The 19,013-nt window shown below is 44.0% G+C and overlaps 1 protein-coding gene across 9 annotated transcripts in view; it reads left to right on the forward strand.

Annotated features, from left to right (window-relative positions):
- The window catches only part of LOC144668873 (intercellular adhesion molecule 5-like), a 337,959-nt gene that overhangs the window by 23,729 nt on the left and 295,217 nt on the right, over window positions 1-19,013 (forward strand). For 8 of the 9 annotated variants that reach the window (XM_078531312.1, XM_078531313.1, XM_078531314.1 and 5 more), the window contains one exon: window positions 11,316-11,567. In XM_078531312.1, the coding sequence (XP_078387438.1) occupies window positions 11,316-11,567 (252 nt within the window). Of the gene's footprint in view, window positions 1-11,315; window positions 11,568-13,222; window positions 13,538-19,013 lie in introns of all 9 variants that reach the window. The other variant, XM_078531317.1, reaches the window with a different exon arrangement.

Here is a 19,013-nt window from a genome sequence, read left to right on the forward strand (position 1 = left end):
CATATTATGGTCGCTCATTCCCAAGGGGCCTCGCACAACTAGATTACCAATTATTCATTTCTCTTTACACAATACCCAGTCTAGGATGGCCTATTCTCTAGTTGGTTCCTCAACGTATTGGTCCAGAAAACCATCCCGTATACACTCTAGCAATTCCGCCTCTACAGTATTGTTACTAATTTGATTTGCCCAATCTATATGCAGATTAAAGTCACCCATAATTATAGATGTTCCTTTATTGCATGCGTCTCTAATTTCCTGTTTAATGCCATTCTCAACATCACCACTACAGTTTGGGGGGTCTATATACAACCCCCACTAAAGTTTTTTGCCCCTTGGTGTTCCTCAGCTCTACCCATACAGATTCCACATTGTCGGAGCTAATATCTTTCCTCACTATTGCATTAATTTCCTCTTTAACCAGCAATGCAACTCCACCGCCTTTTCCTTTTTGTCTGTCCTTCCTAAATACTGAATACCCCTGGATGTTCGGTTCCCAGCCCTGGTCACCCTGCAGCCATGTCTCCGTAATCCTGACTATATCATACCTGTTTACATCTAGTCGCGCAGTTCATTCATCCACTTTATTGCGAATGCTCCTCGCTTGTCTTTTTAACATCACTTGTCCCGTTCCCACTATTTTTCACTGAGGCCCTGTTTGATTCTTGCCTTTGATTTCTCTGCCTATCACTTTTCTTATTCCCCTTTCTGTCTTTTGTTCTTGTCCTTGATTCCCCTTCCTCTGATTCCTTGCATAGGTTCCCATCCCCCTGCCATTTTAGTTTAAACCCTCCCCAACCACTCTAGCAAATGTTCCCCCTTGGACATCAGTCCCGGTCCTGCCCAGGTGTAACCCGTCCAGTCTGTACTGGTCCCACCTCCCCCAGAACCGGTCCCAATGTCCCAGGAATCTGAAACCCTCCCTCGTTTGCACCAAGTTTTGGAAGTTTGGAGAGAAATTGAAAGTCAAGAAAAAACAATCATGATATTATTGGATGATAAATCATGTAAACAGGAGCAACAACTATCTTGCACATCCTCATTAGACCAATTATAATTACAGTGACACTGCAGCCATGTGTAGTGCTGTCCATTGTTTGTTCATTCATGCCACACAAGTGCCAGGTAATGACCATCTTCAACAACAGAGAATCTAACCATCAACCCTTGACATTCAATGGCATTACCACCGCTGAATCCCCCACTATCAACACCCTGGGGGTTACCATTGACCAGAAACTGAACTGGACTAGCCATATAAATATAGTGGCTACAAGAGCAGGTCAGAGGGCTGGGAATCCTGTGGTGAGTAACTCACCTCCTGACTCTAAAGCCTGTCCACCATCTACAAGGAGTGCGATGGAATACTCTCCACTTGCCTGGAGGAGTGCAGCTCCAACAGCATTCAAGAAGCTCATACTATTCAGGACAAAGCAGTCCGCTTGACTGGCACCCCTTCCATAAACATTCACTCTCTCCACCCCCCAACACCACAGCGGCAGCAGTGTGTGCCATCTACAAGATGCATTGCAGGAACTCACCAAGGCCCCTTAGGCAGCACATTGCAAACCCATGACTTCTACCATCTAGAAGGACAAGGGCAGCAGATAGATGGGAACACCACCACCTGGAAGTTCCCCTCCAAGTCACTCACCATCCTGACCTGGAAATATATCGCTGTTCCTTCACTGTCGCTGGGTCAAAATCCTGGAACTCCCTTCCTAACAGCACTGTGGGTGTACCTACACCACACGGACTGCAGCAGTTAAAGAAGGCAGCTCAACACCACCTTCTCAAGGGCAATTAGGGACAGGCAATAAATGCTGCCCTAACCAACGATGCCCACATCCTGTAAATGAATTTTAAAAATCCTCCCTGCCATTCTCATTATGCCAATCTAACTAATCTGACAGCTGGGTCCACTGCTTTTCTTGATCTATATTAGATTTGTGTGTATCGGACACGATTCCAAAATTTGCAGATGACACAAAATGTGGAAGTATAGTGAACTTTGTGGAGAATAGTGACAGACTCGAAGAGGACATAGACAGTCTGGTGAAATGGATGGACAGATGAAACTTAACGCAGAGAAGAGCAAAGTGATATATTTTGATAAGAAGAATGAGGAGAGGCAAAATAAAATAGAGGGTACAATTCCAAAGGGGATGTTGGAACAGGGAGACCTAGGGTATATGTATACAAATTGTTGAAGGTGGCAGGGCAGGTTGTGAAATTGAAGAAACATCTCACTCAACAATTATTCCCACTGATACAGAATGCATGTCCTCTTGTTTCTATTTCTGTTAGCTTTAAAATTAAGCACCCATTTAGTTGCAGAATGTTGGTCTACTGATCTGTTTTGTGTGTGGTGTGGAGCGCGGTGGAGTTGCACACAGTTGTTAATGGTAATGTCATGAGCAGAGACACCGACATCCAGGGTGAAAGTCCTTGACTGTTCCATTCTGTGCTAGAGGATTCAGTGGCAGTTATTAAACATCAGTTGCTTTAGTTATGAGAATACTGTCTGCTAAATGACCATACAATTGCCAGTGACTATAAAATGTATAGTTCTCCTTGGATACAAATGGAACAAAAGGTCATTAGGAGATTAAAAATGCGGATCAAATAATGTTATTTTTAGAATAAATATATAAATACAATTTTACAAATCATTTCTTCAACTTTCATTTCTCCCCACAGATAGAACAGCTGTCATAGCTGCAGCAAGTGTAGCAGTGGTGTCCACACTTGCCCTTGCAACAGGAGCCATCATTTATTACTTGAAACGGAGGGTCTAGAAAACAGGAAAATACAAAGTACAAAATGCCAAGCCCAACAACAATCCACAAGTCTCCAATGGAAATCCATATCAGGAATTAAAACTATAACCTGCGAAAGACACGTATATGGAGCAAGATTCATCAGTTTAAAAACTGTATTTCCAACTTTCCAACTACTCTGGAAAAAATAATGGGGTGGAGTTTGTGTGCTGGTTCTCCTGGCCATAACCTCCAGGGAAAAATCCCATCCCCCCCCCCCACTTTGGGGAAGAAGTGCGGGAGCGGGCGGGCATGCCTCCAATCCGCGCTCCCAATTGGGGGCACGCCGCCATTTTACGTGGGCAGGCCAATTAAGGCCCGCCCAGCGTGACGTCCGCACGGAAGTGCTACGCGCTCCCTGTGAGGCGGGATTCCCTCAGCCGGGAGTGTGCTCTTTTGTACATGCGTACAAAAGAGCGCACTGATCTCCCTGAGGCTAAGTGCTGCCTCAGGGAGATCGGCTCGAAATTAAAATTTGTATTACAAATGGTAAAAAAATTTCCCAAACATGTCCCCTCATGTGACACTGTCACATGAGTTGGGACATGCCCATAACTTTTAATGAAACCTCTAATAAAAATGTAAACACCCTCATGAAACCTCATCCCACCCATGGATCAGGTTTCATGCTTTTCCCGAAGCACACCAGAGCTCCCAGCCTGCCCGCCAACCTTAAGGTTGGACGGGCAGGTCCAGTAATGACTTTAATTAGCTTTTCAATGGCCTCAATAGGCCATTGACAGGTCGGCGGGCACGCAGCTAACTCGGTGGTGTGACGTTGGGAGATCCTGCCTCTGGGGTTTCAGCAACAGGAGAATTATGCGCAAATTCACCCCAAATCCCTCTGAATGGCTTCTCCCCTCTCTATTTCTTTAACTTCCAGTAGCTATGACTCTCTGAGATCTTTACATTTGTCTAAGTCTGGCTTCTTGCACACCCCCAGTTTTAATCCATTAGGGTTCATTCCTTCATCCCCTAATGAATAGAGGAACAGGAGTAGACCATTTAGCCCCTTGAGCCTGTTGCACTATTCACTAGTTGTGATACCTGCTCGGAAAGGCTCTATACCCATGTAGCAGGTTGATATTCAGTACCAGACTGAAAGAGGGCTGCATCATCCAGGAAGTTGTCATTAGGATAAGCTGTTAAGCTGAGACCCTGTCTGCGAGTTCAGGGAAGCATGACCAAGAAGGTAGTTTTAATGGTTGGGATTTCGGAAGGATGCGATCAAATGAGACATGTACAGGACCAGATCACAAATCTTTCCTGCAGATAGTTTAGAGTTAATCTGTAAAAATGAGCCCAAGTGTCAGACTGAAATGTGAGTAAAAGTTAAGAAATTTGATCTTTTCATCCTTGAAAGGCAGTGACTTTATCCACAAAGCAGGCCTCGAGCACTCCCATTAAGCTGATGGTAAGAGACAGTCGAAGGTAAATTTAGGACAGGTGTTAGAAAGTACCTCACACCAAAAGTGATCAACTCATAAACTGAATCTCAGGACAGGCCAGTGAGGCAAAACCCCTCAAATGATTTCAGAAATTGTTGGCTGCTGTGATGGGATGTAAGGGACTGCAGGAGCTTTCTAGATGAATGTGTTAAGATGGGCAGAATGGTCTCCCTCAACTCCATCTATATTGCAACTGCTCAGTACTCAGACTGTGTGTTTAGTTATCCATGAGTTAGCCCTTCCTTCTCTTTTTATGGTGATTAAAGCTCCAGTATCCAGGACTCTCTGCATTGTTCAGCCTTATTAGACTGTCCTGACAGCTAAAATTTAATTCTGTGCCATTCCAAAAGCACAAATGTGGTGAAAATAGGATTGAATTCCACTACCTCGATGTATAAGGTGTCAAAGATAATGGTGTTTATATTTAGTATTTTGGAAGAAAATTGGTACGGTTTATATTTGGTCTACCTCTCTTTCATGTGAAACCACATGCATATAATGAATATCATTAAATTCCATCTTGTCACATGATGTAAATCCAGGCAAACTTCATACTTTGGGTCAGTTAGATCCAGAGGTACAGTATATCAATTGTGTGTTTAATTGTATTCACATGATGGACATTAACTGGGGATTAGAATGTGATCTTAAACATAGGATCAGACTGAATCTGTGGTGGTTGATTTGAAATCTATGATGCAAGGTGTCTTTGTACATTACAACAGTGACTACAATTTTAAAAAGTTATTTCATTGGCTGTAAAGTGCTTTGGGAAATAATCAGTGGTACTTAATGCAAGTCTTTCTTTTTTGTGAATAAAAGCTTGTCGGTATATAAAAACTAGTCTCTGGTTCTATCCTTCACTACCTGGCTATCTGAGTTGTTACGCGCAGCAGCTCCGTCTATCATCTGATCAAAGCAGGACTGAGGAATTTGTGAGCTTTGAAGAGTGCAAACTTTGCTTATTGATTTCTGTAATTTGGAAACATTTTTTCAAGCCTCTCTATGCTTGGTTTCCTACTGAGACCTGAACCAAATTTTTCACTCTCTCCTCCTTGGTCAAATCCACTCCCCCCACCCCCACCCCCCAAACATCCCCACAAAACAAATAATGTTTCTCTCCTCAGCATTCCACTCAACGCCATTCCTATGGAGATGGAGCAGACTTGTAGGTGGCCGATAATGTGTGCAAGACTGCTGTAATTGACATGGAACTTGATAGGCTGAACATTGACATACCTTGAACATTGACATACAAGAGACAAGATCCGCTGAGAGTGGATCACTGAAAGAAAAACATTTCTTGTTCATCTGGCAGGGGAAGAGTTTGGAGGAAACATGTGAGGAGGGTGTAGGCTTGCTGCTCCAGATGATAGAACCCTCCACAAATCATTCAGACTGTGTTTTCTCTATCTGCCTCTCAACTCCGAAAGTGCCAGTTAACCTCATGAGTGTCTACGGTGCAACACTGTTCTCCACTACAGAGAGGCAAATGAAGAACCTGACTCACTATCAGTAGAATTCTTAAGTCAGAACACCTTTACCTACTGGGAAATTTCAATGCAAAAGTGGGCACCGACCATGAGACATGGCCCTCCTACCTTGGACATCATAACCTGGGAAATATAAATGAGAACAAACAGAGACTGCTTGAGCTTTGCTGCTACCATGAGCTTGTGCGGCAAGAACAAACCATGTCACAAGGTGTCCTGGAGACATCCACGATCAGCTGGCACCATCTGGATCTGATCATCATCAGACATGACTCTCTGAACTGCATTCTCAACACATGGAGCTTCACGACGCTGACTGTGATATAGATCACTCACTGGTGTCCACTAGGGTGAGAATGCAACACTTGAAGCTTTTACATTCAAAGCAGAAATGCTGTCCTCATATCAATGTCGGCCATGCTACCTATCCAGATAAAAACCAACAGTTCCACAACTCGATTGAACAGACTCTCACCAGCATTCCCACACAGAGTGCAGAAGCGAAATGAATCATACTTTGAAACATCATTTACAATACCGCACTCTCAACATGTGGGAAGCAAGAACAGAAAAACACTGATTCAAGGCTGACATCACTCTGATAGAATCTGCCATTGAAGCCAAGTGATCCTCTCTCATTAATTACAAGAGAGCTCCCGGTGAGAAGATTCTGAATGCAATAAGAGCCGCTCAAAGTAAAGTCCAACAGGCTGCTAGGCAGTGTGTCACTGACCACTGGTTACTACTCTGCTAGAATATCCAAATGGTTTCATCAAGGAATTCTAGGGGCATGTATAATTGGGTGCAAAGGTTAACAAGACCATCAACAAAGCAAATGGCTCCATTGAAAATAAAGGTATGGTGGGGGTGGTCATCACAGCTGCAATAAATAGTTGGGGAGACGGGTGGAACACTACCTTCCCGGGAGTACGCTGTCACTGAGGAAGCTCTAGACACCATAGAAAGCCTGCCTATCATGGAACAGTCGGATATCAAACCCACAGTGGAGGAGCTTAGCAAAGCTATTGACTCACTTGCCATGGGCAAAGCTCCAGGTGCTGATGCTATACTAACACAAGCATGGGAAACCAGAACACCTGCAGCATCAGCACGAACTTCTGTCTCTGTTGGAGGGAGGAGGCAGTGCCCCAGGACATGTGTGATGCAAAGATTGTGACTCAGTCCAAGAATAATGGTGACATCAGCAATTGCAACAACTATCACGGCAACTCCCTGCTGAGAATCGTGGGAAAGGTATTTGTTTATGTTGCCCTTGTCAGACTGCAGATCCTAGCTGTACGCATCTACCCCGAATCCCAGTGTGGTTTCAGAACTGTATGATCTATAATTGATGTGATCTTCTCAGTCTGGCAGCTGCAAGAGAAATGCTGTGAACAAAGGAGACCGCTACATGTTGCCTTCATCAATCTCACCAAGGGATCTGACTATGTGAGCAGAGGAGGTCTATTTAAGCTGTTGGAGAAAACTGGCTGCTCACCAAAGCTGCTCAACGTGATCTCCTTTTTCCACGACAACATGATGGGTAAGGTCAGCTATGACGGGGCATCATCGGAATCCCTTGTGATCTGCAATGGGGTCAAACAGGGTTGCTTTCTGGACTGACACTCTTTAGCAATTTCTTCTCTTTGTTGCTGTCATATGCCTTCAGTTCATCTACTGAGGGCGTCTACTTACATACCAGAAGTGATGGAAAGTTGTTCAGCCTTGCCTCCCTGAGACCCGAGACAAAGGTGCATCAAGACCTCATCAGAGAGTTGCTCTAGCATTCCAAACTGAGGAACACATTCAGCAGCAAATGGACACACTCTCATGCCAATAAAGAGTGGTTTGACCATCAGCATCAGGGAGACAAAATGTCATTTAAAAAAAAATTCATTCAGTGGATGTGGGCATTGCGGCGAGACTAGCAATTATTGCCCATTCCTAATTGCCCTTGAGAGTGGTGGTGAGCTGCCTCCACAAACCGCAGCAACCCATGTGTTGCAGAAACACCCACAGTGCTGTTAGGGAGGGAGTTCCAGGATTTTGACCCAGCGACAGTGAAGGAATGGCGATATAGTTCAAAGTCAGGATGGTGTGTGACTGGGAGAGAACTTGCAGGTGGTAGTGTTTCCATGCACCTGCTGCCTTTGTCTTTCCAGGTGGTGGAGGTCACGGATTTGGAAGGAGTCTTGGTGAGTTCCTGCAGTGTATCTTGTAGATGGTACACACTGCTGCTACTGTGTGTCGGTGGTGGAGGGAGTGAATGTTTGTGGATGGGGTGCCAATCAAGTGGCTGCTTTGTTCTGGATAGTGTCGAGCTTCTTGTGTGTTGTTGGAGCTGCACTCATCCAGGCAAGTGGAGAGTATTCCATTATACTATTGACTTGTGCCTTGGAGATGGTGTACAAGTTTAGGGAGTCAGGAGATGAGTTACTCACTGCAGAATTCCCAGCTTCTGACCAGCTCTTGTAGTCACAGTATTTATATGGATGGTCCAGTTCAATTTCTGGTCAATGGTAACCACCAGGGTGTTGATAGTGAAGGGTTCAGTGATGGTAATGCCATTGAATGTCAAGGCAATTCTCTTGTTGCAGATGGTCATTGCCTGGCACTTGTGTGGCATGAATGTTACTTACCACTTGTCAGCCCAAGCTCGAACTTTGTCCAGGTCTTGCTACATATTGGCATGGACTGCTTCAGTGTCTGAGGAGTTGCATGTGCTACTGACCATTGTGCAATCATCAGCGAACATTCCCACTCATGGCCTTATGATGGAAGGAAGGTCATTGATGAAACAGCTGAAGATGGTTGAGCTGAGGACACTACCCTGAGGAACTCCTGCAATGATATCCTGGAGCAGAGATGACTGACCTCCAACAAACACAACTATCTTCCTTTGTGCTAGGTACGACTCCAACTGGTGGAGAGATTTCCCCAATTCCCATGGACTCCAGTTTTGCTAGGCTCCTTGATGCCGCACTCGGTCAAATGCTGCCTTGATGTCAAGGGCAGTCACTCTCACCTCACCTTGGGAGTTCAGCTCTTTTGTCCACGTTTGGACCAAGTTGGAATGAGGTCTGGAGCTGAGTGGCCCTGGTGGAACCCAAACTGAGTGTCAGTGAGTAGGTTGTTGCTTAGTAAATGCCGCTTGATAGAACTGTTGAAGATGTCTTCCGTCACTTTGCTGATGGTCAAGAGTAAACTGATGGAGCAGTAATTAGCCGGGTTGGATTTGTCCTGCTTTTTGTGTACATGTCATACCTAGGCAATTTTCCACACAGCCGGGTAGATGCCAGTGTTGTAGCCGTACTGGAACAGCTTGGCTAGGGGCACGGCAAGTTCTGGAGCACAGTACTATTACTGGAATGTCAGGGCCCATAGCCTTTGCACTATCCAGTGCCTTCAGCTGTTTCTTGATATCACATGGAGTGAATTGAACTGGCTGAAGACTGGAGACCAGAAGGAGAACAAGATGGATTATCCACCTGGCACATCTGGCAGAAGATGGTTGCAAATGCTTCAGCTTTGCCCTTTGCACTGATGTGCTCGGCTCCCCCATCATTGAGGTTGGGGATATTTGTGGAGCCTCCTCCTCCAGTGAGTTGCTTAATTGTCCACCACCATTCACAACAGGATGTGGCAGGACTGCAGAGCTTAGATCTGATGCATTGGTTGTGGGATCACTTAGCTCTGCCTATCGCAGGTTGATTCCTTTGTTTGACACACAAATAGTCCTGCGTTGTAGCTTCACTAGGCTGACACCTCATTTTTAGGTATGCCTGGTGCTGCTTCTGGCCCGCTTTTCTGCACTCATCATTGAACCCGCCATCTAAGCGATACCCTGAATAATGATTTCAAAAAAAGAAAACAAGGTGTTTAGTTTAATTATAAAAGTAGATTGTAAACTTCTTTAGTTTAGGTTGAAAAAAGTTAATGATTTGAACAGTTATATTGATATAGAGGTATTATTTTAATGAAAGATGTTACATTTTTAAATTATTTGTATCAAAGAATTAGGAACAAATTGTTATGTGAACGTATATCCAGGGTGCCACAATCATTGTCACACTGCAATTATATGTGTGTCGAGGAACAACGTATCAGGCCAGCAGCCACTTGGAGAGCTGTAAGAAAAACACTCGATGAAGCTTGAGCATTTTGACTCTAAATGTGTGATTATTTCAAGTGTTTGAGAAGCAGAAAACATAACACGATATAAATGCAAGTCATTCTGTTTGTGAATAAAAGCTTGTCAGTGTATAAAGACTAGACTCCAATTCTATTTTTCACTAATGTAGAGTTGTGTCATGTAGCAGCTTCCTCTGTAATTTGATCTAAGCAGGAGTCAGCAATTTGGGAACTTTGAAGAATCTGAAAACTTTGCTTATTGATTTCCCTAATTTAGAAAGATTTCTCAAGCTCTTTTTCCCCCTTTGGTTTCCATCTGTGACCCGCTCTAAATTTCACTGCCTCCTCCTTGCTCAGAACACCTGATGATTTACAAACCGTGGCCCCCTCCCCGCCCACGTCTCCACAGATCAAGGCTGGTCTTTTTCAACATCCCACTCTATGTCATTACCATGGAGGAGGAGGTAGAACAGCACAGGTTGCAGGGGTGGAGAATCAGGTGTCACAACAGCAGATAGAGCCCACCAGATATTAACCCCACCAGGGAATTTATCGGCAGCACCAAGTCCTGTGAGGTAGCTACTGAGGGCTCTGTATCATAAGAGTTCACTTTTCAAAAAGCTACAATTGACCATCTCTGTGAGCCACTACATGGAGGTCTCAAGCTGCTTCCATTTGTCAGCATGACAGTCACTGTGGCAAAGAAATCCACCACAATCCTCAAATTAATTCCTCAGGCTCTTTTCAGGCAGCTACAGGGGAATCTCTATGCCTTTAGCAAGGCTAAAGGTTTCAACGAATGATGTTGTGCATTCTTTCCCATGGTGCCATGCCATCCTGCACTCTGGGCACAGATGACACTTGATCATTCATAAATCTGTCCAAATGTAATAAAGATCTTGGTCAGAAATGCACCGAAGTAATTTGAGGCTGAAATGAAAGAGCCAAGTAATAAACTCGTCCAATTCTGACAAAAGGTCATTGGCCGGAAATGTTAACACTGTTTCTCTCCGCCGATGCTGCCAGACCTGCTGAAATTGTTAAAAGCAAAAAACTGCGGACGCTGGAAAACCAAAACAAAAACAGAAACAGAAATACCTGGGAAAAACTCAGCAGGTCTGGCAGCATCGGCGGAGAAGAGCACAGTTGACGTTTCGAGGCCTCATGACCCTTCAACAGAACAGTTCTGTTGAAGGGTCATGAGGTCTTGAAACGTCAACTGTGCTCTTCTCCGCCGATGCTGCCAGACCTGCTGAGTTTTTCCAGGTATTTCTGTTTCTGCTGAAATTGTTTTTTTCTCTGTTTTAAGCTTTCCAGCATCTGCAGTATTTTTCCCTTATAAAAAGCTTGGGGATTTGTTCACAACTATTCATGTTCTCAAAGATTTCCCAATCCTTACAATTTCTGTTCTTTTTTCTCGACAGACATCACGGCTGGAAATGAGATGTGGATCAATGTAAACCCCACTGCTGTGGAATTTGGAGACTCTTTGGTGGTGAACTGCAGTACAACATGTGCAGCAGATAACATAATAATCGAAGGAATAAAAGATCAAAATCATGGTGCTCAATGGCGCACTGCTCATTCCTCAAGTATCCAACAATGGTCTCTCAAAGTGACATGTTTTGCAAAATGCACAAAGAGTCCGCCGCAGACGAAAATTATCACTGTATACAGTGAGTAAAACATCTTGTGTTAACCTGCAAAAGAAAATAGTGAAGTGTTTGATTTATGTTTATTCATGTTGCTGTGTTGATAGTCGGCAATATAGCAGAAAATTAGATTACACAAAGTGAGACACTAATCTCAATTGGGACTATGAAGCATTATCAAATAAAGGAGAGTGGGGAAAACAGAAGATAGGTGAACCATTAATTCATAATGGGGTTACTCACCTCCTTCACAGTATAGTGCAGAAACTGGTATGGAGGTGCACATTGTCACCTTAAAATCCTTCAAATTAACAAAGGTTCCCTGTCTCAGTCCATTTCAACAATTTGGCTTTCTATTTGTGAACATTAAAAAGTTGCAAAAAATCACTCTTTAATGTTGCATTATAGCGCCTTTAGGGCAAACGTACATCGACCACAGGATGTAACAAGGAATTCCTCCTGAATATCTCACAGAATTAGGCTCTCAGATGCATGAGAAAATGATAGGGGGAAGGGGAGAGATTAACCATCTATCTCCTAGCATCCATTTTAAACCTTTGCAAGATCCAAGAACAGATCAGATAACTATGTACCTATCACAACTTGGCATATGGTTCAGCGTGAGACCGATACTAACGAGGGAAGAAAATATTTAGAATTGGTTTAATATTACAAGGTATCAAGTTGCTGAGGAAGGTTATAGAAATCAGAGGGATGAAGCAATGGAGGAGTAATTTTCAAACAAAGTTTTCCCACCATTTCACACTCTGCTTTACAATAGCTTTTTGAAATAGTGATAATGGAATTTTGAAATGTAGTGAACCATATTTTTCAAAATCAAGTTCAAATTAAAACAAATCCACTATGGGTTGGCTGAAGTTGACTCAACACAGAGCAGAGATTATTTAGGAACCAGATTCGCTGTAAAATGAAGATGTGTATTGTACGCAGCTTCAGTGATCTTCAGGTGGGAAGTGTCTTACCTTGAGATATACTTTCATTAATGTTATTGATGACAGTAGTGATTTCAGTTTCACAATCGGGGTGCCAGGTTTTAGGACCGCACTGACTGAAATGCTCCCAAATTGATCATGGATGTGAATGTGCCCATCCCTATTTGCCCTTGAGAACGTGGCAGTGAGCTGCCTTTTTGAACCGCTGCAGTCCATGTGGTGTAGATACACCCACAGTGCTGTCCGGTGCGGTGCCTAGGTCGATGTCGGGCAGTCCGTCCAATTTCATTCCTCTTAGGCTTTTTAGCAGTTTGATACAATGGAGTGGCTTTCTAGGGCAGTTAAGATTCAACCACATTGCTGTGGGTCTGGAGCCACATGTAGACCAGACCAGTAATGACAGCAGATTTCCTTCTCTCAAGGATATTAGTGAAACAGATGGGGTTTTATGACAATTGACATTGGCTTCAAGGTCATCATTAGACTTTTAATTGCAGATTTTTCATGGAATTCCAACCCAGGTCCCCAGAGCATTACCCTGGGTCTCTGGATTACTGGTCCAGTGACAACACCACTATGCCACCATCTCTCCCAAGGGGTAATGAGGGATAATGAATCACAAGGTATAAATATGGTTGGAACAAACTTTGTGTGACAGTAGATATTCCATAGCGCTCGGGTACTTTATTTCAGTGCATTCTGTTCACTGTGATTCTCATTTAACAGATCGGGAGATAAACATTACTCCACTTCCTGAAGTGCTGGAAGTTAACAGAACATATAGTCTGGAGTGCACTGGTCCAAGGGTCTATCCAAACAATAAACTCATACTCACATGGCTGAGAGGGAGAGAGATAATTCAGAGTAATTCCACAGGAGAAGAAGGTTCCCCAGATGAAGATAAAAGATTGAGGAATGTCTTCAGTTTCACTGCAAGTATGTCAGATGATGGACAGGAGTACACCTGCTTGGCAGAAGTGGACTTGGGCTCCAACACCACAGAACCAATCGCAAACTCCTCTGTGACTCTGCAAACTCACTGTAAGTTCCAACTGAGTAATTTTTGTTGACTCATATTCCACATTATGCTTAGAGTGATGAATCTTTTATTAATATATTTTGGATTACATTATAATATTGTGTTCCTAAAGGAAGAAGAATGAAAAACTGAAAATGTTGGAAATGCTCAGCTCATCAGAACAGTCACAGACTTGAAACGTTAATTCTGTTTTTCTCTCCGCAGATGCTGCCTTAGCTGCTGAGTACTTCCAGCATTTTCAGTTTTTGTTTCAGATTTGAAGCATCCACAGTGTTTTGTTTTTGTATTAATATTACTTATGCTACTAACTAAGAATTAGACCTTAGGATTTGGGAGAAAGAGAATCTTCACAAGTACGCCCTGGAAACAGTGTCGGTATTCGTTAATTTTGAACTTGACGTCTCACACAGCAAAAGCAGTGTCTGTAACTCTGCCTCCTTGCACAGTGTGATGTGTTTCAGACAGGCAATGCTCTGCGATGGCTGGGCTTTTTTCTACCACAAGAGTAAATTATGAGTAAATTAGGTGAAGGTTAGCTGTTAAAGGCATGGACGAGCTGAGGAAGAAGATGTGGTGGCATCACTCTGTTAAAGTGGTGGAAGGGCTTATGCATGTAAATAATTGTTTTTGGTTGAGCTGTGCAGCCATAGTGTAAGGAAGAAGTAGGGAACTTGCAATTGTATATTACCTTTCACATCCAAAACACATCTCAAAACTCTTCAAAAGTTATTAAACAGCTGTTAAGTATGGTCAATGTATAACGTAGTGAAATGTGGCAGCATCTAATTCAAACACAGCGAGTTTTCTCAAACAGAAATGAGATGAAAGAATGTTCTGAACATAACAATGAGTATGTGGAAAGCACCAACAAAGATTATTAATTACAATGCTCAAAATATAACAGTTAAACACAGGAAAAATCTACAAACAGTCAGCAGCCAATGTGCAGGAGATGCCCCTGACTGGAGCAACTCGAGCTCGGGGTTTTGGAGCTTAATCGGCTGCTGGGGGAACTGCGGTGCATTCATGAGGCTGAGAAGTTTGCCCCGCAGTTTAAGGAAGTGCAAGTAGAGAGGGAATGGGTGACTGCCAGACAGAGGAAGGAAACTAAGCAGGTAGTGAGGGAATCCCCTGAGTGCATCTCGCTCACAAACCACCTATCGGCCTTGGAAAATGATGAGAGTGAAGGTTCCTCCATGGAGGCCAACCAGAGCCAAGGCCATGGCACTGTGGGTGGTCCTGCTGCTCAGAGAGGGTGGGAAGAAGTGTGAAAGGGCAATAATGGTAGGGGATTCATTAGTGAGGGGATTAGACAGGTGCTTCTGTGGCCGTAGACGTGACTCCAGGATGGTATGTTGCCTCCTAGGTGCCAGGGTCAAGGATGTCATGGAATAGCTGTAAGATATTCTGAAGGGGGAAGGGTGAACAACCAGAGGTCATGGTCCATGTTGGGGCCAATGACATAGGAAGAAAGAGAAATGAGGTTCATTAGCAGACTTTAGGGAGTTAGGCAGGAAATTGAAAAGCAGGACTTCAAAGTTAGTAATCTCCGGATTACTCCTGGTGCCACAGAGTAGTGAGTATAGGAACAGAAGGATAGAGCAGATGAATGCGTGGCTGGAGAGATGGTGCAGGAGGGAGGGCTTTAGATTCCTGGGGAATTGGGGCCGTTTCTGGGGGTGGCGGGACCTGTACAAGTTGGACAGGTTACATCTGAACAGGACCAGGACCAACATCCTCGCGGGGAGGTTTGCTAATGCTGTTGGGGCGGATTTAAACTAAATTGGCAGTGGGAGCGGGATCCTGAAAAGTAGTTCAGAGGGGAGAGAAGCTGAGTTGGAATTAGAAGTTAAAACGTGAGTTAAGTGAGTCTGGAAGGCAGAGGAAACATAGGCTAGCTAAGAAAGAAGTGAGTTTAGTAAGGCTAAATGGAATATATTTTAATGCAAGGAGCCTGAGGAATAAGACAGATGAGCTGAGGGCACAGATGGGCACATGGGGGTATGATATCATAGCTATGACCGAGACTTGGCTAAAAGAAGGGCAAGATTGGCAGCTCAACATTCCTGGTTATAGGGTATTCAGACAAAATAGAGGGTGGGATAGAAGAGGAGGGGGGGGTCACAATATTGATCAAGGAATGAATTATCCTTGAGGAGGGATGATATCTTGGAAGGATCATCAAATGAGGCCATATGGGTAGAAGTAAAAAAAGGGACAAACACGCTGTTGGGTGTGTACTATAGGCCCCCAAACAGTCAGGGAGAGATAAAGGATCAAATATGTAATCAAATTTCAGAGAGGGTAAGAATAATAAGGTAGTTCTAGTTAACTATCCAAATATTAACTGAGATAGTTTTAGTGTGCAAGGTAGTGAGGGAGCAAAATTCTTAAATTGCATCCAGTAGAACTTTTATAGCCAGTATGTCAAAAGTCCAACAAGGGAGGGGAAGTTCTGGACCTAATATTCGGAAATGAGCCCGGGCAGGTGGAAGGTGGTATCAGTAGGGGAGCATTTTGGAGATAGTGACCATAACTCAGTTAGATTTAGAATAGTTATGAAAAAGTATAAAGTTGGGCCGGGAATAAAATTTCTAAAGTGGGGAAAGGCTATTATTACTAAGATAAGATATGATTTGGCCCAAGTGGACTGGGAGCAGCTACTTGCAGATAAAACTGTGTCAGAGCAGTGGGGGACATTCAAGGGGAAAATAGGGAGTGTACAGGGCAAATATGTTCCCGTAAAGACAAAGCGAGGGACCAAATCCAGAGAACCCTGGATGTCAAAAGACATAAAGGTTATGATTAAGAAAAAAAGAGAAGCTTATGGCAGACACCAAGGGCTCAACACAGCTGAGTCCCTAGAGGAGTATAAGAAGTGCAGGGGGGACCTTAAAAAGGAAATTAGGAAAGCTAAGATAGTGCATGAGAAAGCATTATTGGTTAAAATAAAGGAAAACCCAAAGGGGCTTTTTAAATATATAAAGAGCAAGAGAATAATGAGGGAAAGAGTAGGGCCAATTAGGGACCATAGAGGTAATCTGTGTGTGGACCCAGAAGACCTGGGTACAGTCCTCAATGAATACTTTGCGTCGATCTTCACAATGGAAAAGGACAACGCAGGTATAGACATCAGGGTGGAGGACTATGAAATATTAGAGGAAATTAACGGAGAGAGAGAGGAGGTACAAGGAGGTTTAGCGACCTTAAAAGTGGATAAATCTGCAGGCCTGGATGAGATGTATCCCAGGCTGTTGAGGGAGGCAATGGAAGAGATATCAGGGGCCCTGGTAGTAATTTTCAAATCCTCTCTGGCCACAGGTGAGGTGCCAGAGGACTGGCGCTAACGTTGTCCCATTATTTAAAAAAGGGAGGAAGGGATAGACCAGGAAATTACAGGCCAGTCAATCTAACCTTGGTGGTGGGGAAGATACTGGAAGGAATTCTGAGGGACAGAATATACCTGCACTTGGAGAGACACGGATTAATCAGGGATAGTCAGCATGGGTTTGTTAAGGGAAATCGGTGTTTGACAAATTTGATGGAATTTTTTGAGGAGGTAACCAGGAGTGTTGATGAGGGCAATGCATTTGATGTGGTCTACATGGATTTTAGCAAGGCTTTTACTAAAGTCCCTCATGGCAGACTGGCCAAGAAAGTAAGAGCCCGTGGGATCCAAGGCAAAGTGTCACGTTGGATCCAAAATTGGCTGAGAGGCAGGAAGCAGAGGGTGATGGTAGAGGGATGTTTCTGTGACTAAGTCTGTTTCCAGCAGGGTTCCACAGGGCTCAGTGCTGGGGCCCTTGCTGTTTGTGGTGTACATAAATGATTTGGGCTTAAATGTAGGGGGTATGATCAAGAAGTTCATCATACGAAGACACGAAAATTGGTAGTGTGGTAAATAGTGAGGAGAATAGCCGTAAACTGCAGGAGGATATCAATGGACTGGTGAGGTGGGCAGAGCAGTGGCAAATGGAATTCAATCCAGAAAAGTGTGAGGTAATGCACTTGGAGAGGGCTAACAACGCAAAGGATTACACTATGAATGGTAGGACCCTGGAAAGTACTGAAGATCAGAGGGACATTGGTGTACATATCCACAGATTCCTGAAGGTAGCAGGGCAGATAGATAAGGTGGTTAAGAAGGCATATGGGATACTTGCCTTTATTAGCTGAGGCATAGAATACAAGAGCAGCAAGATTATGCTGGAACTGTATAAAACACTGGTTAGGCCACAACTGGAGTACTGCATGCAGTCCTGGTCACCATATTATAGGAAGCACTGGAGTGGGTGCACAGCAGATTTACCAGGATGCTGCCTGGGCTGGAGGGTCTGAGCTATGAGGAAAGATTGGATAGGCTGGGGTAGTTTTCCTTGGATTAGTGAAGGTTCAGAGGGAACTTGATAGATGTGTAAAAGATTATGAGGGGCATAGATAGGGTGGATAGGAAGGCACTTTTTTCCATTAGTAGAGGGGTCAATAACCAGAGGGCATAGACTAAGGTAAGAGCTAGAAGGCTAAGAGGGGAGGCGAGGAGAATTTTTTTCACCCAGAGGGTGGTGGGAGTCTGGAACTCACTGCCTGAAAGGGTGGTTGAGTCAGAAACTCTCGTAACATTTAAGAAGTATTTAGATACTCACTTGCATTGTCATAACCTTCAGGGCTATGGGCCTAGCGCTGGAAAATGGGATTAGTGTAGTCAGATTTTTGTCGACTGATGTGGACACGATGGGCCGAATGGCCTCCTTCTGTGCTGTAAACGTCTATGATCCTGAGTCTATATGATGAAAACATTTAACTTCAGTGTAAACCTGTAGCATAAATCACTACCTCAAAGAAAAGACTTCAGCACTAGTTTTTATTCTGCTTATTTCTTGTTTCTGCTTTAAAGGATTCTACTTGAGAGATCAGAAATAAACCTGCTCCCATGTCTCTTTCTATTTAATTCTGACCACCAACACATTCCAAAGTGGTTCATCACCTTCCCTTTCATGCAAGGGAGCATTTTGCCTCCACTCTACACGTTCACCTGGATGACCATGCCAAGATTGTATGTAGTCTTTCAGTTCCAAAGAAGATCCATATGACTCAAAACATTAACTCTGGGTGGAATTTTCTGAGCCCGTTGGTAACAGGTGTGATATTGCGGAAAATATGGTGGGACCCACGTCACGACGGCGTGAAGTCAGTTCCCGATCTTCCACTCAGCCCGCCAACGGCAGGCCGCCTTTCCTGCCATCAGTTGGCAAGGAGCTAATTGTAATACATCAGCATATAACTAAAAGGCCATCCCACCAGGCTCTTGGAACCCCGCTGTATAGTCCGTCCACGTCGGTGGGAAAGCACGCCGACATGTTTCACGTGCACTGGGCGGCCTTCACTTTGGGGGAACTGAGGTGAGTGAGCAGCAGCGTTCACCACAGCTCGCCCATTGTTTACAGGCCTCAGGGGCACCAGGGGGCGGGAGAAGCTGAT

This window comes from Cetorhinus maximus, chromosome 28 (assembly GCF_964194155.1).
Source record: "Cetorhinus maximus chromosome 28, sCetMax3.hap1.1, whole genome shotgun sequence".
Classification (NCBI taxonomy): Eukaryota; Metazoa; Chordata; class Chondrichthyes; order Lamniformes; family Cetorhinidae; genus Cetorhinus; species Cetorhinus maximus.